Consider the following 25,475-nt stretch of genomic DNA (forward strand, 5'->3'; position numbering starts at 1 on the left):
TCCAAAATTCACAGTTAAGATATTAGATATAATATGTATCCTACAACTAATTGTACACATGTTTTTGGCCTATGAACACAGACCTTATTTTCTGCATAAAATCAAAACCCTGTTGGAAAACAAGCATGGAAATCTGGCAAGGGAGCCTAATGACTCAAAGTCTTCAGGGTTTACAGCTACAAACTCTAACAGTGTATTAGCTGCTTGGAGAAATGAGCAAGCTAAATGTTCTGATGTTGTGTGACCTTTGGCGGCTATATTAGAACACACACAAGTGCATGCACATATGCATGCATACAAAAATATTAAAATGCATATTTTGAGAGGACATGGGTGATTATCTTCAAAGACAACTACAATCAAACCTCTCAAGGCTCCAAAACACATATTTAAGTACACTTAACAGAGCACACGCTGAGCAGAGTACTTGTTAACAGGCTCTCAGTCCTGAGGATAGGCTTAGCAATGACACAAATTCTGCTCTCAGTTTTATGCTTACTCCAGGGACACATACTCATATACACACAAGCGTCTCCCAAAGTGCAGGACAATTGACTAAAATCGGGGGGAATGCGAAGAGAAATAAACTGTAATGTAAAAAACACAGTAAACTTAGGTTCTATTTCCTACATGATCTGTACTCTTAACAGACATCTCTATGAGTTTATAAGCACGATGACGACAAAGGCTCCACTAACTTTCTAAGTATGTCTTACAGCTTTCTTGCATTCAGTGTTAAGCCTATTATGAAACGTGAGGGATTATAGATAGAATACACAAAGGTCCCCTTTTTAATAGCATACAACAATTCTAAGCTTGAATTTATGAACAGTATAAGGCATTAATGATGTGAACATCTGACATTATAAGCCTCCGCAAATGTTACTGAAGGATGAATAAAAATATAGGTTTTTTCTGAACCACACTTTACACATGTATTGGTATAATGGTTTAAATCATTATGAATTTATCTTTTTAGTCACTTTGAGGCAAACACAACATTGACATATTGAAACCCTGTCTCCTAGAAATGTTCATATACAACTAAATTGTGTTCCAAATGACTCCAGCACCAGAGAAAGGGGTGTGGTTAGGTTTATACAACAAACACACTTTGGTTAAAGTTAGTGAAAGATTATGATTTTGCTTAAATATTGATAAACACGTTGTGCTTCAAGTAATTGCAGACTTTTTTATTCTGTATTAAACCAAGACCATCTTTCCCTAACCTTAACTGGTGCTGCCAGGGTCTAAACAAAACCATAAAAAGTTTATTGCTACTAGTAGATATCATAGTGCAAGATCAGATATTTTAGTGGAAAAGAAAAAGACCTACATTGTCACTGACATTTCACTCATATGTTCAGTATCAAAATTTTTGCAGCTTGCCAAATATGTTAATTAATATTTTCTCATTATGCTGACAGAAAACATTATTCAGCCAGAATCACATATCTAACTAAATGTATTTGTTGTTATAATTTAGTCATATTTGCATGTACTTTCTAGACCCAGGATTGTAACAACATATTATAACTTTATAAAGTTGTTACAGCAAATTTATAAGTAAACAATTGCCTATTTATACATCCAGTAGATATGGAGCAACATTAGCATTCATCTAGAGTTGTGTTTCTGGCCTCCTGACAAATGTAAGTCCAATATTCACACTCCTTTAGGCTTTGCTTTGGTCTCCACAAACTCCTGAGAAAAATATCTGTCTTTTTAGCTGTTAAATCATCACCATCGTCGTCATTATATTTATTTAAAACCTCTGAAAACACATAAAGAGAGAACCCTCATTTCCAATCGTGCCGAAGTACAGAAATACATAAATGCAGACAAAACTGAAGTTAAATAGCAATAAAAGAAGAATACATGGCTATATCAATTAAAAACAAGGTAAAATTAACAATGCTAAAAGTAAAAGTGTAGGAATTGACAATGAGACAAATAAACAAATAAATTAAAAAATAAATAAAACAAGAACAACTAGAAAAACTTAAACGCAATGACAGTTATAATCAATAAAATTAGCAATTAAACCTTTGAATTGACTCAACGGTATTAATGAGGTCAACTTGAAGGTTTTTTTCTGAAGCATATTCCAGGTATGTAGGGCACAGTAACAGAAAGTAGATCTTCTTAACGTTGTATGAATTTTTGGCACCTACAGGGTGTGCTGTGCCTGTGAGCCGGAACAATTACTACCAACATTTCAAGAAAGCAGGGCTGAGAGATAGAGGGGGAGCTTTTGTAAAATATAGGCAGTCTTCCAAACTGTCGGAATGATGCCAGAGGTAATGCTAAGATTGAAAATATGAGTTATATATTCAAATTAGCTGTGCTGACGATTTCAAAGCAAATGGTTCCAGTTTGTCATCACCCGTTGATTTTCGTGCATCAATATTGCATAAGGAGTCAGCTACCCTCTTACTGGAGACAGGAGATAAGCTGAAGGAGTGGTTTATTTCAGCAGTAGTATTAAGGAAGGATCACCTATGTTCTTCCACCCAACCGCTGGGACCAACACTAAGACTGTCAAATAACCGACAAGATGCAGCAAAATGATTGTTAAAAGCAGCTAAAATATCATGGCTGTCAGTTATCTCAGTAAGGCCATTAACAACATAGGCAGGTAGAGGAGTGTTAGAACTGGTGGAGGTAGATTTAACTATTTTCCAGAATGCATTAGGGTTACAAGAGGAATTAGCAAATGAGTGCAGATAATAGTCAGTTTTGGTTTTTCTAACAGCAGCAGTGCACTTTTTCCTAAACTGTCTAAATGCAAGCCAATGACACGGGTCTTTGGTGAGCCAATGCTTTGATTCTGGAAAAAAATAAGGTTAAAAGCTTAACAGTGAACCAAGGAGTGGAGCTCCATTTTGTTCTTGTCTTTTTAAATGGTGACATGCTGAGTTAAAAACATTGGCAAAAATAACTTAAAGCTAGTTCATGAGCAGGGATTTTGAGAGTGGCAGTGATTGGACTGGAGTACCGGTCATGTAGAAAGGCCTGGTCATTATTTTTTCTGACCACTATGTGTGAATTACACATTTCCATACTTGTCAACACTCCCAATTTTTACAGGAGTCTCCCTATTTTTAACCTTTTCTCCTGCTGTGCTCCTGATTGATAATTACTCCTGTTAATCTCCTGATTTCATAGTTTTTTCCTTTTCATTATCACAACCTGTTTCTGGCACTGTCTTTCATCATGTCCTCTGTCCTCTGCTGCTGATGTGATTCACTGCCTGCAGGTACCGTTGATAGAGAGAGGAGGTACTGGTTTGTCTCAGCCAGTAACTAAGTTTACAAGAATTTGCCACATGTTAAGATACATGGCAAACTCAGATAAACAGTTAAACAGGTCACCAAGGATAATCACCTCATGATCAATCAATGAGGCAATTGATTCACCCACTCTTTCTAGGGCTTCTGAAGGAGCAGAAAGAGGTCTGTAGACACCAATTACTATTAGTGAATAATTACGCCCCAGATCAATTTTCAAGGAAATAAATTCAAAATATTTAGGAATTGAGAATGAAGTCAGTTCAAGTACGAAGATGAATGATTTTATATACATTACTACACCACCTCCGTTACTCCTTTTACAGCTCTATCTGATGAGTTTGAGACAACAGGATACTGAAGTGATCATATTTGTTATGACCTTAGTAAACTATGTATATTTAGATGTAAGAAACCAAAACCACCTCTAGTCTTAAAAACCTGTGGATCATTTAAATAATTTAAATTAGCATCTGAAGTGATGAGTAAAGAAGACCCAGAAGTAGTCGAATTTAGAGCTGAAAGAGCTGAAAGAGCTGGTTTCAGGCAGTTTTCAGGCTGAACATTAACAGTAATGAGGTCCTGGGACATGGAACAGACTGTTTGACTGCAAATTTCATAGGGCATCTATAAGTGATTATCACAGTGATGTTGAAAATGTCTGTCTGGTCCGAGTCCGGTAGAAAAGTTACCAGTTTTAGACATGGAACCAAAATGATAGGGACTGGGACCCAAGGAACATCAGTCTCTGATGTGAAAAAATGATTTTTCACTGCTGCTCAAAATTACAATGATAAAAGCAGTGAGACTCAAGGCTCAAGGCTCTATAGAGGTCAACTACAACACTCTTAAAGATAAGAGGTTAATATTTGACATATTCTATATCGACCTTTAAGGTAACTTTTGCTCTTAAGTCATTTATCATACAAGTTATTTGATAATTTATTGTATTGTGTGGATAAATACATGTGTGCTCATTATGTATGAGCAAGTACTGAGTAGTACTGTTTGAATGCTTCAGTGCTCTATAAATAATGGGACACTGAAGACACAGTAAGAGTCGGGAAAAATAATTGATCAGAAAGAAGAAAATAGGCTGTGTTGCATTTTTATCTCACATAGACTTCTGAAATCCAAAGCTTCATTATAGATAGATTTCAATGGAGTCCACTGTCAAATGTGGGTACATTGTAGTATTGATCTGTATGCTTCAATGAACAGGCATGTTCCTCTGGGTCTTCGATCTCACACTGATTCTGGCTAAAAAATCCATGAGTCAGACTAGATAACTTCTCCGGTGCTTCGATATTTAACATCATAAATAAGGCCCAAAGTGAATAAACGCTTTTCACCACCACTAGAGACTACATGCCCATTCTCCAATTCCCTTGGAGTATATTAAAGTGCTTTTCCAAGAGGCAGTCAGATATATTTCATAAATAAAAGCTAAAAGGGAATACAGAAGTCTGCATTTATTTATTTTCTTATCCAGCACAGCTGTCGACACAAGGCAGCTCTCCAAAAATAGAGGACTAACATGTGCAGATATCATTTCATTGTCTGTTTGTCTTCTTCTTGTCAAAACACAACTTGTCCAAAGTGTCCATTTAATCCCTATTGTTGCTTCCTCCTCCATATTTCCCCATTTTTCTCCAGTCTATCTATATAACTGCTATGTCCTCTGCAGGCATTCTCTAGCCAGTGTCAAACCTCAAACCTGTAATAATAATAATAATAATAATAATAATAATAATAATAATAATAATAATAATAATAATGATGATGATGATGATGATAATAATATTTATTAATATAGCACCTTTCAAAACAGAGTTACAAAGTGCTTTACAAAGGAAAAAAAAAAGTTAAAACAATTCAGCACAATTAAAGGTATAGAGAATAAAAACTGTAAAAATAACAAATAAAACACATAAAACATTTTGGAACTGGAAACATATAACTGAAAAGGTAAGTTTTATGAAGTGATTTAAAAGATTACCGAGACTCTTCTGCAAAATGGGGAAGGACTCTGGAGGACCTAATACAATTATTTTGGGTTTATTGTCATTTAACTGAAGAAACTTCTGGGACATCAAATGCTTGATTTCTAAGAGATAGGACATCGGGTGATGGCTTTAATACTGGATTTTATAAGAACATAGACCTGCATGTCATCTGTATAACAATGATAATAAACGTTGTGTTTGCAGATAATGTGACCTAGTGGAAGCATGTACAGTATATAGAAAACAATAGGGGGCCAATGATGGAGCCTTGGGGAACACCACAAGTCAGAGGGGCCACTGACTACAACTACTGAATAAGTTCTGTTTGACAAGTATGATTTAAATCAGCAGTATCCCTGATTCCAACCCATTTTTCAAGGCATTTGTAAGGCTGAAGGTTGAGAAGCAGGAGGACCACGGGGGAGATGAATCAGGGTTAATATCTACTCAGGAGAAGGGAGCTACTTTGTAACCAAAGATAAGAAATAATGTAATTGGTCCTCAAATGACCAGCAATGGTTGTATCAAATCATTAACTTCCTGCTCACTTTAACTCCCATCCTTTGTTCCATTTTCCTTCAGGCATTAAATGCTCAAAGCATCTGAGCATGAGCATTTAAGTTTGAATTTACAATTCCACTATACACCTTGCATGATTGCTCTCCCCACCTGGCATTTATATGCAAGTTTTCAAATCTTCATGCTTTGTTGTCTGGGGCTACATTATATGTGCTTTCCCAAATGTCTCCCTACAATCTCACCATCTCAAAAAGACAGCCAAACGCTTTGAAAATTTTGATTGTCAGCCAGGTAGAAGAATAAAAACCCCTACTTTTTTTGTCCAATTTCTTTCAGGGTGAATACAAAATTTGCATGTGTGCGCAATTGTTCATTTACTGGTGTGTGTTTGTGTTTATGTGCGTGCATGTTATGTGTGTGCGAACATGTAAAAACTCATCATCTCTGTCGGTAAAGAGCAGAGACAGCAGATCAAAGCTTTGTCTTGCCACCGAGGCCCAGGCAATTCAAACATATTTTAATAGGGTAGGTGATGGAGACGCCTCTGTGATAACCTGACGAACAAAGCCTGTCCTCACTTAGATGCATACAATAAAGGTTAGGCCGGGACAGCAAACACATAACGCCTGGCATCACATTATCACGAACAACGGTTTTCATTCATCACTTTCAATTTTAACTGTCACTTTTAATCTAAACTGGTTTGGGAATCTCCTCAGCCATATCTGTAGCTTCATTTCAATGAGTTTATAATCTATTAGGGCTAATATTTCAATTCTTGAAAAGCTCTGAGATCTCTGTTAAGATTTGGTATGAAGATGATGACTAGAATGAACCACAGTCCAAAGGTTTATCATAATTTATTCAAAACTACATAAATTCATATTCAGCAGCATCTGCCTGATCTTTCATGCACTATTCATGTGACATAAGGCTCCACCACCCCAACCGTCCCAGCCAGTTCTGCTGTTCATGAAACACAACAAGCACAGCAGTAGGTGATTCAGTTTTGGTTGACTGACTGTCCACAGGATGAAATGAATGATATTTACACATAATTGTTGCTACGACGAGTGGTAAAGCACGCAGAAATCCACATACAAAAAAAGACAAATCTTCACTTGCATATAATGAGCAACGCCTCATTAAAACAAGCTTTCTGCGGGATCAAAGTTATGGTAACAGAAAGTGAACGATTCAATCATCCTGGGGATATTCTGATACATAAACATGAGCTCCTGCTCTTTTCCTGCACTATAAATAGCAGCAGCAAGCAATATGTTCAATATGCAACGTGTTTGTCCACACACACAAACATTTTATCAGTGGAAAACCACCTGCACACTAACAAAAATAAGAAAAAAATGATCTTGTGCAAGATATAAGTTAATTATATCAAGTGTAAAAAGGATGTAATACAGAGACAACTATCACCCACAGAGTTTATGGGTTTTCTGACTGTAAGGCACATTGAGTTATAGTATCTACACAAACATACACACATTAACTCACCTAGCCTGCATTTCTGTGGTACAGCCACAGTGCCACCAATATGGTAGACGTTCCGCGCCAGCAGGGTTGCTACAGTTAACACAGCTGATTTTTCTGCAGGACCATAAATAAAGGTGGGTCGTACTTTATGAGTGGATAAAGCAGTGGGACCAAAAACTGAAGAATAAATTTGCTCCATTTTCTCTACGGAAAATAACGAGCCAGTTGGAGTCGACCTCAGCTCAGTCCCAAGATGTAACACACTCAATTCCACCTGTAGCTACGAGCTCGGAAAATACAGCTTTTTCCTCACATCAGACTTGACGGACACTCCAGACAGGTTACAGACCACAAGCTTCCACACTTCAAACAACAAGAAAACACCCCGGAACTCCTGCTGTTCATCCTCCTCTGTACTGTCCCCTGATATCCTTCATCTGGCAGTCTTCTCCCTGAAAACACACACATACATTTCCACCTTTCTCCAAGTCATCTGTTCTCCACTCCCACCTCCTGCTCTTCCCATCCACCTCTCTCTGATGTTCGCAGGTCTCTCAGAACATGTGCAGCTGTGTCAGTGTCAGTTGCCGACATGCTACATAAGGACAGATTTAGGTTTAGCATTCATCAGCTCAAGTATTGTTGTGTAGTTTATGGAGTGATTATGAAGAGCAAGAGAGGAGAGTGCGGCAGATGTGTGCGTGTCTGTGCATATCGGCTGGGGTCAACCAGTGGGATACGGGGATAAGAACGATGATATAACATTCATGATAATGCACTAATGACTAGGTAAGACTTAATGGGTTGACATGTGGGATGTGTGTGCTACAGGGAGAGCCACCAAAATACTCAGACAGCACATCTGTCCATCTCTAAATACTCTTCTATTTCATACAGGCTTTTCCCTCCTGAGGGTGAAGTCCTCTCCACCCACGCTCTACTTTGTCATGTTATTTACACCCACTTGATCAGCAATCAGGAAAGCCTTTCTTAAACTGTCAGAGCAACACAATACCATAAAAAGAAGAGTACAGTTTCACTTTGACTGTGTGGTTTTTTTTTTTCATCTAAACTGATGTTTACACCATGATGATCTACAGGGCAGGGTAAGCAGCTTTAGCAAATGGATGGATAGATGATCTGATGGGCTCTTTCATCCTTCATTTTGTGCATATGTAACATCGATCAGCTTATGTTTTTGCAATGTCTCCTGCCTTCCTATCCCATGTGATGGGGATCCAGGATTGGATGCTGACCACTCAAACGATACTGATAAAGTGGCACTGTATGTGGGGACTGAGACAAATTACTGTTGACCAATTTCCAGACTATTTCTATGTTTTTAGATTGCTTTCATACCTTCAAGGCAGACATTGATTTCCTTTCATTTCAGAATGATTTGAAAGTGAACTTGCAACATGTGGTAATAGTGCCTGTTTTGAAAGCTGTCTGAAAAGCATTTGTACAGGTCATTTTGTTAAAAAAAAAAAAAAAAAACTGAACTCTGACAATTAGCAAACATGCCCCTTTTTGCTAAATATAGATCATGTCAATTTGTTAGTTCCTTGCTTTTCAGCAGCCAACTATCCAGTCCTTGATGTTACATTTTTCCACCATCACTTGAACACAACACCAATGTGGCTTTTCCAGATCTCATATCCCTGGTATGAGAAACTTGTATTACCACATGACAGTGATGTAACTTGATGTAAAAAATAAAAAGGGGAGACTGCAACTAATGGGAAACCCTGGGGAGTTTCACGTCTCATGCCAATTCATTTTTTATTTCATTGTAGTGAAATTAAGTGAAATGTACAGAGGGTCAATGTAAAAACCTAAGGTATGCATTGGGAACTGTTTAGTAATGCCAAGCGCTTTGGACTAAACTACAAATGTGGCCTTTCTGAATAAGGTGATACAGTACATCCATTTTGGAGCTATTTTTTAGGGCAATTCAGAAATAAACATTGTTACCATCTCGCCACTGTCTGCATTGTAAGTAATGGTCTTATATTTAACAAAGTCATATTTTCTATAGTTAATTTCATTTAAATTCTATTACAATTTGGTAATATGTTGAAATAAAATACGTGCCTTTATTACAAGCACAGTACTGCACATCCACAAGAAACATGGAATGTCTCGTTTTCAGATTAAATAAGTACACTGAATGATTTTTAATATCACTGCAGTGGTGTAAATCAAGGATGATAAACCCCAATGTCACCTCACTTAATCCCATCATATCTTCTTCTTAATACTGAATTTGGGGTTACGTCATCCAGTCTCCACCCCATTCTTCTCGGGACATTCAACAGCTTATGAAATTAAACACAGCTCTGTGACCAAGGATGACTTCAGGATGAATGTGTAGGGAAATCAGGCTGCACCATGGTGGGACAAATGCTGGTAGCACAGATGTGACAGCTTGAGCCTTGGCAAAATCAAAACTCCATTACCTGCTCCATCAGTGTGATGGCCCATGAAGTGACTACTGGGTGGCCATATTTATTCAGGCATAACAATCAGACTAACGACATAATGAACAAGCAACGAAGTGACGTTTCAATGACTCGCTTTGTCTGCTGACTTGTTGCTGTTCAGGGTCACGGAGGCCTGGAGCTTTCTGCAACATGCATTAGGTAGAGGGCAGGGAAACAGCCTGAACTTGTTGTCAGTCAGGACTAACAGAGATAGACAGATACTCAAGAAACTCAAATTCATAGCTAGTGGGCCACTTCAGTCTCTAATCCACCTGATGTGTGTCAATGGAAGGAAATTCACATGAATGCAACAATCACATGCAGGCTAGACACAAAAGGAGCGGAGCTAGACTCTCAGAAACAATGTAATTTATTGTATAATTTTTTCTTTAACAACCAGAACAGAGAGCGCATACATCCAAAAAAATCTTCTACCTTGATCATAAGGGTGTTTGCCCGACAAAGCCTGAACAAGATGTCTGTGAGGTTAAAATGTTGCCTCTTTAACATTTTTAGAAACTAATAATTCAACGAACGGATCCTTTATGTGTCTCTAAATCCTCCTTGAAACTGCTCCTCTGTGCTGTAGACTTCTGTTGTCCAAAAACTATTAAAAACGCATCAGTGAGCCACACCATTGCACTGGGTGACATGTTGTCATACAGCAGCATAATACCCTCGAGTCTAAACTATTGGTACATAAGGGGCCAAATTCAAATTCTAAGCACTTTTTAAAGCAAACTAATTACACAAAACCTGTACAGAAGAAGTGGAAAATATTTTTGGTATACCTTCTTATTAACGACATAAAAGGTGAGGAAGCACAGGGAAATGACGAGCTAAAAGAGGGAAAACACACACACTCTTATCACACAGTCACTCACTTCGCCTAATTAAGAGCGCTCAAGGCAGCGCTTAAGTCGCCAGTGCTGCAAATGAGTTCCCAGGTCTCCCTGGGGTGCAGAATGAAGAACGGCGCCGGAATAAAAATAAACACATGACAACTGCAGCATGATAATGCATTCACCAGAGATGCTACAGGGGGCTCCTCCAGTAGAGGAATTCAGCCCTGACATCAAAGGAGGGAACTGAAGCCTGCATGTGTGTATGGGATTTATGTGCACATTCAGTATGTATTGATGTTGACTTTTCCTGCAATGTTCAAGCTTCTTCTTTCTTCCTCCCAAAGCCTGCATGGTTGGATGACTGTGAGTAGATTGAGCTACAGTATCTTTGGCAGCACAGCCAGACCGCCCTGCAAACTGTCTCATCTCAACTGCTTCACATGAAATGTTAGAGAGAAGCTGGAACTCCCTGCCTGCTGCTTCATTTCAGTACATGGGAGAGGCCTACAAGTGTTAGCTACATGGACCAAGCTTCTGGGTAGTTTATTAACTGCTGAGTGGACGGAGGGAAATTAAATAAAAGCCCGTAGTTATGGATAATTTGTTTTCTATTTCTCGCTCACACAGGTATATAGAGCACTGTACATGCACCTGCCAAGTGCCCAGATGCAGCTTTATTCTCATGACAGCCTCAAGAATCTCAGTTGGTTTTCGAAGCTGAGGTTTTACACTCACATCTTTTATACTTGATGCATGAACAAATGTGATATACCAGTGGCTCAAGTCAACATGCAGGTAAATACAGTAACTCATCATCAGTGAAATTCTATGTAAATGCAAATGATGGTGCTCCAGGAAGACATGAGAGAGGCAGAACAATAATGAATGTGGCACTGATTTTTTTTTTTAAATTACCAATACTGCATGAGTCTCAGCACCAATATCAAAGCAATACTTGTTTTGATAGCTTAGTTTGAGAAATGTGACTAAATAGATAGTCTAAAATTGTAAATAGATTTGATTTAAATCAGGATATCTGCAGATAAATTCGATTCCGGCTTTTGGTACTTGGACATTTTCATTACTCGGTGCAACACACACATTTCAGTCTTTACCAAAAAAGTATTGAGGAGAGAAGAGGAGAGGAGAGGAGAGGAGAGGAGAGGAGATGAGAGGAGAGGAGAGGAGAGGAGAGAAAAAGAGGAGAAGTGCTGAAAGGATGAGAGTGTGTTCCCTCCCCTGATGTCTGTTAGCTGTTTCTCTGCCCTGGAGCGACAGAAAGGAAGAGGTAGAGACAACCGAGGAGAGAGAGAGAGAGAAGAGAGAGGGAACGTGCTGAGATTCATCATCATCAGTACAGGAGAGACACATGAGGAAAAACACATTTTACATGGAAAAGCCATTTCCTCCATGTGGGGAGGATTAGCAGCCATGCATGCTCCTCTAAACCTTTTCTCCCTCCATCATTTTCTCTCCTTTTCTCTCAGCGAGAGCTCATAGTGCCATACAAGTCTTCCTCACAGAACTGTTGCCAAAATGAATAAAGAGGTAGCCCTTTTGTTCATTGAGGCTAACAAGGGCCCTTCTCCTCACACCCCAACCCTCACATCAAGAAAGAAACACACAAACAGGGGCGCTGCAGGGGAGAAGACTGACAGTTTGACACATCCTGCTTTCTAAGTGCCAGGGATTCACCATGTTTTTGACAGCGTATCGGAAAGAGCAAAAGAGTTGCTCTAGCCCAGGGACTGCTGAGGATTCGATTTTGCCATCAAAGCTCGACCCAAAGCTCTGTCACATTGTGTGGTGCTCAATATATCAATCCACCTTGGTTACTGAGCTATGGCGTGTGGCAGTGCTATCTGGTGTGTCAGTCTCTCAAGCATCTTCTTACCAAAGCGTTGCAGTGACATCCTATAAACATCTCACAGATGCTTTGTTCAGTATCAATCTAGTTTGTTCAGCATCAATCTAGAATTTGTCGTCTTGTTTTTCTATGCTGTATTTCTGTAATTATGCTATCTGGTCTATTCTATATATGGAACATCTATGGGGGGTTCCTTATCCAAATCAAGGGTCTAAGGATAGGCGATGCTGTATTGCTGTATAGATTGAAAGCCCCCTGAGGCAAATTTGCGATTTGTGATACGAATAAAAATTTACTTGAATAGGTTTCTCTGAACAGGGAATGCAAAAGATGTGGCTCATCCACACTCATATGCTGGATGGCCTGAGGGCACAATAAGTCTAGTCAAATCGACAAATTAAGAGGCTTTTCTGCCCTCTAGTGACAACTATAAAGGGACATTTTCAGCACCAGGGACAGTTTCCCGCTGCTCTACTGCTGCTCCTCATTAACAGCTCTGACAAACCGGCAACATCAGCCATCAATTTGTAAATTCACATAAAAATAAATCTACTGAGTAATATCATGTAATTAACTCTGACGTTTTATGCCCAAAATATCGATAACATGAATGAATCACTCATGCAAATTAAAATAATCCTCAATTAAGATTCCTTTGTCAAATGTTTATAGAGGCGTGGGTGATTAAATTTCACCACAACAACAAGTGCAATGGAGAATTTACGCATGGGCATCAGCCTGTTTTCATTGCAGGCTAGCAGCCTTCCAAAAGAATGCGTGCAGCACAGAGTATTCCTCTCCATGTGAGACTGAAAGACGAAATATCCAAAAGACAATGAGCTATGAAAATTGAACACTTACCCTTTTCCAAACTGAGATTTCTGCAAACTTCAAGTTCTGCCATTTAGGACTGGAGTTGTTGGTCTCACAAGGTCCCTCCATGCGCTTTGGACATCATTTTTATTCCCTGGTTGTTTGAAATACTATTAAAACATGCCCGATTTGTCCAATCTCTCCATTATGATTGGACGCTCAGAAGAAGCGCGCCATGATGATGAACTGTCACTTTTTTGTCCAAAAACGAATCCCAGAATAGCCAAACTGCTCCTCCGTTCCTGCCTCTCTGTGTGAGCTGCAGAGTAGATTCACAAACCACCAAAGCTCTCACATCCACAGCCTCTGCGCGCAGAGCCTCTCCTCTCACCAAGCGCAACACAGAGGCAAAACGATAAGCCGATTTTTCGCACGCTCGATGGACCGACAGAGAGGGGTTGTTAATAAGCGAGAGCTTAATACTGGCGTGGAGTGAGTGAGAGTGAGTGCTGCACAGAGCTGTGGCTTAAGCACCAGAGTTGGCCATTTGGACATTTCATCAGCTTTGCCTGACAGTCTGGCTCTGATGTTTGGTGACAGCGCGGCTCCGTTTGAATTCCCCACCAAACGGAACTTGTGCCACATCCGTCCGATTGTTTGTTTTGGAGCAGCAATTCCTCGGTGTGCATCCTCAGGAGGAAAAAGTCACCATTGCGCGGGGATGCCAACACGATGACACACTTTACGCTCTCAGATTCTCTCTATTTAAGTGTCAATGCTTCCCCAGAGACACATCAGCAGACACGAAATATCAGGGACGCTCTGTGATGCACATGTTGAGGCTCAGAGTCCCAAGAGACAGAAAGAGAGACCGAGACAGTGTGTGTGTGTGTGTGTGTGTGTGTGTGTGTGTGTGTGTGTGTGTGTGTGTGCGTGTGTGTGTGTGTGTGTGTGTGTGTGTGTGTAGGCTCGTCCAGGCTCGAGTGTATCATCTCATTGAGTCATTTCCCATATGAGATTTTGGTCAAACGGGAGCCAACAGATTAGTCTTGTTCATTGGTCCACATTAAAGCCATTCAATTTAAGATTGCAGGAAACCCAGAAACCAAGCACGCGCACAAACACAACGACACACACATGCAAGCACACACAGTCGTGTTCAAACACTGAAAGCTAGAGACAGAGGTTACCAAATCGATTAGTGATGTCTGGAGGAACAAAAAGACATGTCTGAACACCAGTGTCACCCTCAGTTCAATGTGTGTGTGTGTGTGTGTGTGTGTGTGTGTGTGTGTGTGTGTGTGTGTGTGTGTGTGTGTGTGCAAACTCACTCTTGGCCTTCTCACTCTTGCGTGAGGGCTGTGTGTGCCAGTTGTGTATTAACAAGTACCTGGGGCTTTCCAGTGATTGCTCACTTTGATTTAAGTGTAAACCTCTTCTCATCCACACCTGCCTGATCACAGACAGTTTCCAGCCTCCCCCCTCAGACCCACTTCCCACACGGATTTATGTACCGTGGCCAAACAAAACCCATCACCCCACTCTGTCATTCACAAAAGACTGGAAGCAACTGGGAGGAAGGGGAAGAGGCAAAGCAAAGCAAAGTCATGTGGAAAATAAACGGGAAAAGAAAAGAGAGGTTTACAAGATTGTTTTGACTGACAAGAAAGGACAAACTGTCTCGGGAATTAATGAAAGAATACGGACAGAGATAAACAGGATTTGAAGTTTAAGAAAAAATGATCTAGCCTTAAATGCTATGACAACTCCTTTATTCACAGACATTTTGTTCTGTTTCTCTTCCATTTTCCCTTTGAAATATAGACTAGTATCAGGATTTGTTTATGCTCCTTTTGTGATTAATGCTCATTTTACATTCAGTAGGCTTTCATTTTCATTTTCATTTCATTAATTAGCCATTGATTCTGGAAGAAAAGTCATTTTGGGCTTGATGAAATTGATTTAAAAGGGGACAAATGGGTGAAGTTCCCATAAATATAATATCACTTTGACAGACATTTTGTATTTACTTGCTGCATGAATCAGGTCAGTCCATCATTCATAGCAGAGTACTGAAGCAGTCAAGCCTGATTTCTACTACGGTTCGCTAACAAGCAGAAAGTGCACACTTGTATGTAGCACACTGTCTGCAGGGTGGGATGTGGAAGCTGGCTGTAGTTAGTTAGGGTGAGGCTTGAAGAGGTCTGTCTGCTGTAGGTGTGAGAGCCACGGAGGCAGATCGACGCATCACAGATTTGTCATGGATTTGTCTGGCAGAACTGTCATTATGCAGCTGCCTGGAACCTCATAAATCAAAATCAAATTGATGCCATTACATGTCTGGATTCAGCTTTAAGCAAAATTTTAAAAAAGGAAAAATTTACTATTTGAGCTCTGGTTTGTTAAATTATATCTGTTATAACATACTTGCAAAAATGAGTATGTCACATTTGGTTTCACTATATGTGTGCTGACGTGTGAATCACACATAAAGAGAAATTTGTAGCAACACAAAGGTGTTGCATCCTATAACATATACATGTACATATACACATGTAGTGTGTATTTACTCTTAATATGTAGTTTGAATGCAGTGCTATATGCTGTCTTTCATTCTTGTCACAGACAGAATCTTCAAGACTGAATCTTGATGCTGCCTTTAATTGAAAAGCTTGTCTTTTCAGTTAATAGGCACAATAGTGGAGACGAGTCTCCCTCTACTGTCCATTCTTATGACATACAGTTCATACAAGTATCAGAGGGAAAGTACAGAATGTACATTATATTATATTGTTGTGTACACGTCTTATATTTACCATGAAAGATGCTGTTGTCTGTCAGGAAGTGGCGGCGGTACTGTGGCTCCCCGTTCCTGCTCACCACCCAGGAGCTCATGGTGAGAGAATGATGACGACAACCTGGAGGATCTCTGAAAGAGTTCAAACAGAAAGCATAAAATCAGACTGTGTTGTTTCAGGATTTTGAAACCACTACATGAATTTTAGAGGTAATTTAATTGCATATAATATATGCAAAATAAATGCATCTCTAAAAGATCATCATATCACAAACCGGAAGTGTCTTGAGTTTTGAGCTAATTAACAAATGTCAATGCAAACAGCAAAAATCTAAAAGAAGAAAACAGGTTATGAGAAAAACAAAAATTGTTTATTTTTCAAAAAGGAGGAAAAACCAATTGCTGCCTGCAGTCTGCAACTTTTCAAAAGGTTGTAAAGTTATTAAAGTTATTATTATATATCTAAAGCATGTTTAATAATGACGGACACGTGTTTAATTTAAAATTTTGTATAATTAGGACAAAGTATACAATTGGGGAGACACAGTTCAAAGCTTTAGGGATTTAAACAATGTCACCTTCTCCTACTGTTATACCTTGATTTGATGTATAGTGACACAAAATCACTGTAATTCATCAACTAGCATCTTGTGCTGTATGAGGCATGTGATGGGTTTGTATGACTCTGCCTAGTCCAGACATTGTTCTTATTTTGCAGCAATTGTGCAGCAGCACACCTGATGGACTTGGGAAGGGAGAAGCATGTCTCTGAGACATTGATGTGATATAAACAACACATGAAATGTATATTTTATTTTTATTTCAATAGAATCAGAGAGGAAGGCATCCTGTCTAAGCCAGACAGACTATTACCTGCCACCTCTCCCACCTCACTGTTTGGTGTGTGATCAGGAGGTTTTACACTTACACTCAAAATGTTCAGGCTATCTATGAGCCAGTTTCATCGCTGTCTCTATATGATCTCTACCATGAAAACATTCTCCGATCTTCCTCTTACCCAAACTGTTATCCTACCAGGTCCCATCCCTGTAGCCATTTCTCTTTGTCGACCAGTTTGTTGCTCTTTGAATTTCTCTGAATCACCACATGTTCTCATTTATCTTCTTTCTGTTTCTCCTCACCATATTCTCGGACAATTTTCCACTACTTCCTCCTGATCACTTTTCATCCCTGTCTCTCCTACTGCCAGTTTTACTGCTTAGTGTTTCCCCACCTGTTGCTTGTCTGTCCTCTTGTGATTTACTGTTTTCCGCTATACACACACACTTCAAACACACACACAGGAGATAAATTGATCTGGAAAGGCTCGGAGCCTCTGGGACAGTTATTGGTGTCTGGTGCCGGCTGACCTGAGGAGAGGTGACTGTCTGGTGGAACACGAAGAGCTTATGGGTCAAGAATCTTTGAGGTGAAAGTACTTTCCTCTGACCTCTGACCCTGCAGCCATCTCAGTAGAAACCCGTGATGTGTGTGGTGTTTATGACAGACCAGATAGACAGAGGCACACTCATTCTGTTTATTTGACACCTATTTAATGATATCAGAAGCTTGAAAAAGAAGATGTTTTTTCTGCTCTCTTACAATAATTTTAGATATAGAAGAACTGTTAAATATTAGTACCTTTGAATCATGTACAAATAATTTGATCATTTTATCATTAGTAACATTTTATAATTATCAATTAGATATTAAGAATACTGCAGTACTCTGATGACCCACAGTTAGCTCTGGTGCGGATAGTTTAACTTTCAACAAAATAAAAAAAGATCAAAGGAATATAAAAATCACAAAAGATGAACAGTTAATCAAACATGAAAGTTAAGTTTTTACAACAAGACAATTTTCCTTGTTGCAAAAGATTCAAGTAAAAAAAACATATTGGTGGAAGTTCACAAAGAAAGAGCAATAAAGCAAAGTAGAAAAAGTTAAAGGGGACATATTATCCTTTTTGTGATTTTCTGTTATTTTCTGTTATTTAGATATTGTTATGTTATTTGGATATCTATGCTAAACATCATCAAAGTTCCCAAACTTGAGGTTAACATATGTAAATGTTCCCTGCAAGTCAAAATCTCAGGCTTCAACCTGCTCTGAATGCTTCCTATGCAGTGTTTTTTTCTACCATGCTGACAAGCTGACTTCAACTCATCGCACATGCCATTAAACGACATTTTGAGTAAGATAATGTAGTGAAATCCTACTACTATAGTTTGTTGCATGGTTTGTTGACGTAGCCTCTGGAGTATGGCTGTATAAAGACAACTGGATATAGTTTTGGAGGCGGGACTCCATGCATTCCTATGAAACTTGCTCAGTGGCGCATGAAGCCAAAAAATGTCTCCTGATCGTTTGGCCCATAGATCATGTGCACCACAGACTTCCATTGGCAGAGCCGGCTAACTTCCAGTTAAGCCCCCTGTTAACTTGAATGGGGATAAAATAATTAAATCGTGTGGATCTTCAAGTCTTTCCACACGTGATTGGATTGAATGGATCAAATTCTGATAATGAAATGAGTCATTTCACGGGGGCTGTGACACTCAAAAAATGTATCCACCGTACAGCCGTTCCTTTTTCCATGATTGCGTGCAGGAAAAATGCTTTTTGGGCCCAAAGCGGACCCAGAAGTAGTAATTCCACAGTTTGGCCGCTATGTCAAATTGGCTTCAAAGTCCAGCACACTTCCTGGGGGCTTGCTACAGAACCGGTGAAAGTCTCCCGAGGGGCAGCTTCCAAGAGCTGTCAAATCAGAAAAAAGTGGGCTCCTTGTAAGGGGGGCCTTGAAGAGAGCGGAGCTAAAACAGCCTGTTTCAGACAGAGGCTGAACTAAAGGGTCAGTATGAGTTAAATAAAGAGTTTTGAACTGTAAATCATGCAAAGATATTCCTGTAGAGCCCCAGACTAAAAATATAGACCTGGAAATGTGCATATGTCCCCTTTAAGAAAGGCTTTTAAGAGCAAATATTTCAGCTAATGCTGTAATCAGTTCCCTCTGATGCTTCGGCATTGAAACAAATACAGCATTTCTGATTAACAATAAAACATTTACAATATTTAATATTTAAAGTCTTTTGTGTTGCCTTCACGTGTTAAGTACAGAAAGTCATCTGAAGCTTTACTTCATAACGATTAAACTCTGCATCACCTTAAGTCTGTAATGCCTCTCAGCTGCTCTGAACTCAGTGCAGAACACAGGCCCCTTGTGGTTTGCTGCTTAATTACAGAATAATGTCTCTAAATAACTGTTTGCTTTCATAACAGAGTCCAAATTAGAGATAGGAGTTGAGCAGAGGTAGATGACTGGGGACATTGTTTGAGCGGCTTTAATGGTATGTCAGCTTGTGATACAGCTAGATTACATGAATCCACCATCAACTCTGAACTTTTATAGCAAGAAGTCACTGTAAAGCTGCATGAATGCTGCACAAAGATACACAGCAAGGTTAGGGTTAAAGTCATTTGTGTTATATTACAAAATATTAACAAAGAGTCTCTAAGTGTGTGCCAGTGCATGTTTAAGTGATTAAGTGATTTTTTAGGTTTCTGTGTGTTTTCACTGTCATGTTCATGTCATGAGGGCAAGTAAAATGACTCTTCTTCCCCTCTGACTGCATGTAATACTAGTAGCCTTCTCATCTTTTGGAGGGCCCAACCCTCAGGGGGAATACAGTCTGTTCTTTCCTGTCTACAGGGAGAGAAAGCAGCTGAAAACTGAAAACCACTCTATCTCCGGCCCTGACAGGAAGTAGGTCGAGGATGCCCGCAAGTTTAAGTTTTGTTGGAGTGGATATTTAAATTGAACTGAAGTAATACAATCTGAAACATGTGCATGCAGCATCTTACTTCCACTTTTCCTGACTCTCCTGCATGTAAAAAAAACACATTTTATCTGACAGATTCTGTTTTATACAGACTGTGGACACATACGGTGCTACTACAGAAGATTCCAGTCTGTATCTAGCTGAATAACCTTTATATTATAAAGTCATATATTGCTCCATCTGACTATTATGTCTTTCAAGTGCAAATATAACATTTGAGAGCAGGCCTTTGCCACTGCAATAGGAGACACTTTAGTGAAAGAATAATGACATCTAGCCCTTTAAGTTGGCAGGAAAGTACTATTTTCAGAGACAGCTGAACAAATTCAAGTAAAAGCACCTATAATTTATTCAACACTTTCATATCCAGCTTTGGGCATATTTTAAGCTACTGGTTTAACTTTGACTGACCTGACTTGTTCTGTTCTCAAAACGTTTGCTTGTACAATGAGGGATTATAACTGACATTTCAGGGGCACTCACTTTTGGTTTTACACAGAAAAATTATGGTTCTTAAAAGGTTCTTCAAAAGTTCTACAAAGGACCATAACCAAATAAAGAACTTTATTTAGTGGATCAGGTATTTTATGTGGTTCTTTATCCTTTTGAGTTATTTGATTGAATGTGATGGCATACAATAAGAAGGACTGAAAAAACATAATCTCCATTGTTTGAGGTAGTTGGCTAACTGACATGAATAAAAATTGCCAACTCGGGCATTATTTGATCTACTACTTTTTTTATCTTCTATTTTCTATCAGCGTTACAGTGATGGCCGTTTCAAAGAAATTGTGTTCTTTTTCGAAATAAATAGATCAATCAAAATCAGAATTCTTATTTATGCTTCTCTGATTGCTAATTAAATTTTCTCTTTGAAAGCAAAATAATACAAGTTAAAATGTTAGCTGATGTTATAAGATAGTACCTCCAAGTGAAGTGGTTTAGATAATCTCCTTGTTTACAACCTGTCTGATCATCTGACTGCTCGTTTCTTTGCTCTGTCTGACTTCATAGTACTGATGTCTCTTTGTTTCCAGATCAGAGCAATTCACTTGGTGAGTACAATCTTATCTCAGAAACTGATAGAAATAACGGCCAAAATTGAATGCAACATGCATGCCATAAATCACCTCTCACATTTGTAACAATGGCCTTCTCATGAAACAAGCACACAAAGAGGGCAGCATCTGTCACCCCATACTGGCACATGCCAAAGAGCACTCTGTTTTAGACATGAATAATGAGATATGCAATTGTTGTTCTATTTTATAAGACCAGCTGTCGTAAGTGCTGGGTGATTATAGCAGCCATATTTAATTAAAAAAAAAAACAAAAAAAACATCTGCGCAAAATATCTCAGTGATTATAATGTTATCACAGTGGTTACCATGGCAGCTTTTCTGACATACTGAATAGATAGTTTATCTGTCTGAGTGCACACATGTTGTCAGTTTTACATCTATGACATCACACTGTGATACCACCACACACTAACGCACATGCTTAAACCTGTAAATGCACTTAATGTCTCAGTTATGTTGTTCCATCCTCCTTAACTACAGGTCATTTGGGAAGGACACGGATCCGAATGGACAGGTAGACAGACTGAAACCACCTTGCTGTTCTTCAGAGTCAATGAGTAGCTTGTAATGCTTGTTAAGCAGTTATCAGAACGGAGAGTAAACAGTCTTGGTATGCTGATGACTCGACTGGTGCTTTCATGCTGCTTTTTTAAAGCTCACTTACTCAGCTTGACTTTGTAGGCAGCATGGACAAATAAAGATAAAAGAATTAACCCATTACTTAATTTAAGAATATTATTATTTTTTATTTTCTGTAAAAAAAACTTCTAATTTTGCAAAGCCTTTCCTTTAAACAGTACACAACATATGTGTGTGTTTAGCTGGTTTTTCCCTGTTTTTAGTCAAATTAGATCATGAACAACCAGATTTTTACCTCAACCAGCTTGTCCTTCTAAAAAATATATTTTAAAATGAATATTTTATTAAAGTTTCTTATTTATGTGTTTGTGTTCTGTATGTGTATACAGTACATGTGCATGTATTTAAGTATATTACAGGTAGTCTTTCTCACTGAAGTATTCAAAGGTGGAAGATCTCCCACATGGAATATAAGCACCTATGTTGCATCATGCAAGCTAAGCTGCAAGAACAGGAAGTAACTTCAAAATTGTCCAACCAGGACTGTTTCAATGAGCCTTTGACCTGATAAGGAGACAGAGACAGCGAGGTTACTGAGGGGTCAGAGTTGTGTTGCGCAGGGGCTGCATGGCCAGCGAGGCTATCAGAGCCTGTCAACAGACGCTGCAGTAACATTACGGAGTCGTGAAAAATGAAAATGGTGCAAGAAAAAGGCATCTCCCACAGCTTGGTATCCTAAATGATGTACTGCCTAGATTTAAAACTAAATGAAGAAGGATCAACTCCATTTAGAAAGAGATTGGCAACATGATGTAACAATGAAACAATGCTGTCATTTGTAAACATTCATCCATTTTAGGTAAAATTGCCTCGTATCTCCAAGGCCGCACTATTAAGTACATGTAAGTATACATATCTTATTTTAACTTGCTGTTTGCATGTGTGTGGTAAACATGTGCAGTGGGATCTTCTTGCTTTACCATGGAATTGAGGGGTGGGTAAGGTCATAAGTCAAACCCTCAGATCTATTTCCAGCAGAGACCCCCTAACTCTCCCTCCTGTTGCCTTCCTTCCCATGTAAACTCAGGTTTAGACTCATGTTCTGCTTCATGTCCTCACTGACAACAGGGAACTGTTGATTTTCTGCTGGAGCGTGAGAAATTGTATTGGAACCAGTGTTTACTTGATAGCACATCAGCTCATACCAAGAGAGTCCAGTATACAGAGTTTCCTGTTTCAGAGTTTGTAAATGGATATGAGCAAGCGTGTGATTGGTCTCTGACATACAGTTAGCAGAAAGTAACAGCTTGTCGGTGCTTGTTTTGATCTTTTTTTTAATAGATTAAAGATTACAGTCTTTCACCTACACATTCATCCTCACACACATCCATATATTCACAGTTTGCTTCATTCAATCCCAAAGTGTTCACCCCGAGTCCCCCTCCTTTCCTTTCCACCCAAAAACCTCAATTATTCATGAGGGATCACAGCACCCACAAAGAGTCATGTTTCCACTCCTACAGTCCTACACCAGCAAGCTGATACACTGTTCACAATACTTCAGTCACATAATAACAAGGGAGTCACTTAACGGCTGATACATTCCCTCACACACACAGGCGCTACAGTGCATGTGGGTGTGTGATGGAATAGCTACCCAGTGTTTTAGTTGCTCACCAGTGAGTGTTTATTGTGACAGCAGGTGAGAGCAAATATCTGCTTCATCCGAGTAAAAAAATCTCAATTAACGAGGGCAAACTGCGCATTAAAGGTAACTGACTTTGTACCTGAGGCTGATATGCCTGTATCAGTTTACATATAAGCTTCACCAACAGACAAAGACGCTCCTTGTGTTAGATGTTGACAAAGTGGGAGCAGAGAGTTAACTTTTTGTTCAAGGGTGCATTTTATTCGGTGTCACACCAGCTCTCTGTCTCTTTAAATCTCTTTGTCTTTCACACCCGGCTAACTACAGACAACCACTCAAATCAAATCAAAAAATCCCCAAGGACTCTGCTCTGGGACGGGGGAGTGCCCCATCTCTTTCTCTTCTGGGATGGCTACCGGCTGAGTGTAATAAAGGCCTTTGTTATGCTGCCCTGCTGCATTTCTGTGATGCTAAAGCACAATGGCAAGGAGCAAGAAAATGTGGAAATGCATGCAGCAGAAAATATTTTACCAGTTGCACAGATTCATTATTGATTCTAGTAACAAACAAGAAACAGACATGACAAAAATATGTAAGTGATCAAATCAAATCTGGCAGTTTGTGATTCTTAAAATGATTCAAGAGTGAAAAAATTACTACAGCCTGATTTCTTGTAGCTTACCTGCAGGATCACAATAAAGGTGAGGATTAAAATGTCTTGAGTTTCTGTTTTACAGAGCCTGTGTGTCCAGGCGCACAGCACTAACAGGTGCACATCTGCTTGGATACTGTATACAGTATCCTACCAACAGTGAATTTAAAGTTACAGACATGCTGCTGTGTGCAACAGTCAGAAAAGTGTAGTTCAGTTCCAAGAAACCTTTTAAATGAGGTAAAATGTGCCTAATAGATAGGATGTCATGCTGTTTTTCAATTTCAATTGTTATTGTATCACATGAAGCATGATGAGCTTACTTACTTTTATCACTTCAGTTTCAGATTTTGAAACCACGTTGTCAGCTTCCTCATAAAATCTTGTCACTTTCACCGAAACAGAGGTCCCTCAGGAACTGAACGTCCATGGCATGAGGCACAAATGTAAATCAGTGATAGTCCCAGCGGTTTGGTTTCAGAAGAGAGTCAGAGTACATCCCAACAACCTCACTGGTGTGGGCAAGTACCCACCACTACATCACACACATGCCTTTTCAAACGACTACTACTAATGTGGGACCAGTGGATTTGGAAAAACCTGGAATGGACTTTGGAGTGGACTGCTTCAGTTGGCGCTTGTGCTACTAGGAGTTGTAAGAGATGGTTTACTCCTTCAGTCAGTTAGTGAATGTTTCAATTAAATTCAGGAATAACATCTAAAAGAGAGTGAAAATAATAATAATGTATCAAATTTTAAGAACACTGAGTTAAACCTCCATACACTCATATCCTTATTATCGTTTTACTTGTGTGTATGACAATACTAGAGCTTTAGTCGACTAATCGATTAGTTGATCAACAGAAAATTAATTGCCACGTCTTTTGATTATTAATCTTTAATTCGATTAATTATTTTGAGTCATTTTTTATAGAAAAAATACTTTCTTGTTCTTTCTTTTAACTGGATAAAATGTTACTTATGTATTTATTGTTATTTTCTTAATCATTTTTATCAGACATCATGTTGCCAATATCTTTCTAAATGGAGTTGATCCTAAATGCTTTCCTGATGTCCCAACAGATTTTTAATGATCCTCTCACTCCCTTGTACCAATAAACTACTTAAAGATTAATTATGGAAGCACTGTGGTTAGTTGTACAGTATGACATACAGAACATTGATGCCTGTGTATCATCAGTCACACAAAAATCATTGATTGAGCTCAAAGAACTTCCTGCAACTCAAATGTTAAATTAACATCTATGAGATCACATACGCAGTCACATTCAAATCCATCCAGTCATCTTAAACGTTTAAACCTCTTCAGTGAGCAGAACAAATTCTCTGTGATCACCAGCTTCAGAAACTTTCGCCTCGTTGCGTGTCTCAGCCGTGGTTTCCCTCCCACTCCTCCCTCACTGACAGTTCAAAGTCTGACAGCAACAGCCATCAGCCTGAAATGCACCTTACAATTTAAACCAGCCCACCAATCACAAGCCTCTCCAGCCGTAACAGTCGCTAGTAACATTTGCACAACAAAAGAGGGACTAGCTGATTC

General features: G+C 39.1%; 1 protein-coding gene across 4 annotated transcripts in view; it reads right to left on the reverse strand.

The window, feature by feature from the left end:
• The window catches only part of plch1 (phospholipase C, eta 1), a 66,039-nt gene extending 41,539 nt beyond the window's left edge, over window positions 1–24,500 (reverse strand). Inside the window, exons 1-2 of one of the 4 annotated variants that reach the window (XM_067594958.1) lie at window positions 24,242–24,500; window positions 16,131–16,243 (exon numbers count right to left, since the gene is read on the reverse strand). In XM_067594958.1, the coding sequence (XP_067451059.1) occupies window positions 16,131–16,209 (79 nt within the window). In that variant the 5' untranslated portion in view covers window positions 16,210–16,243; window positions 24,242–24,500. Of the gene's footprint in view, window positions 1–7,313; window positions 7,506–13,362; window positions 14,014–16,130; window positions 16,244–24,241 lie in introns of those variants that run through there. The other 3 variants (XM_067594960.1, XM_067594959.1, XM_067594961.1) reach the window with 3 other exon arrangements.
• Window positions 24,501–25,475: the final 975 nt, after the last annotated feature.

Source organism: Thunnus thynnus, chromosome 7 (genome assembly GCF_963924715.1).
Source record: "Thunnus thynnus chromosome 7, fThuThy2.1, whole genome shotgun sequence".
NCBI lineage: Eukaryota > Metazoa > Chordata > Actinopteri > Scombriformes > Scombridae > Thunnus > Thunnus thynnus.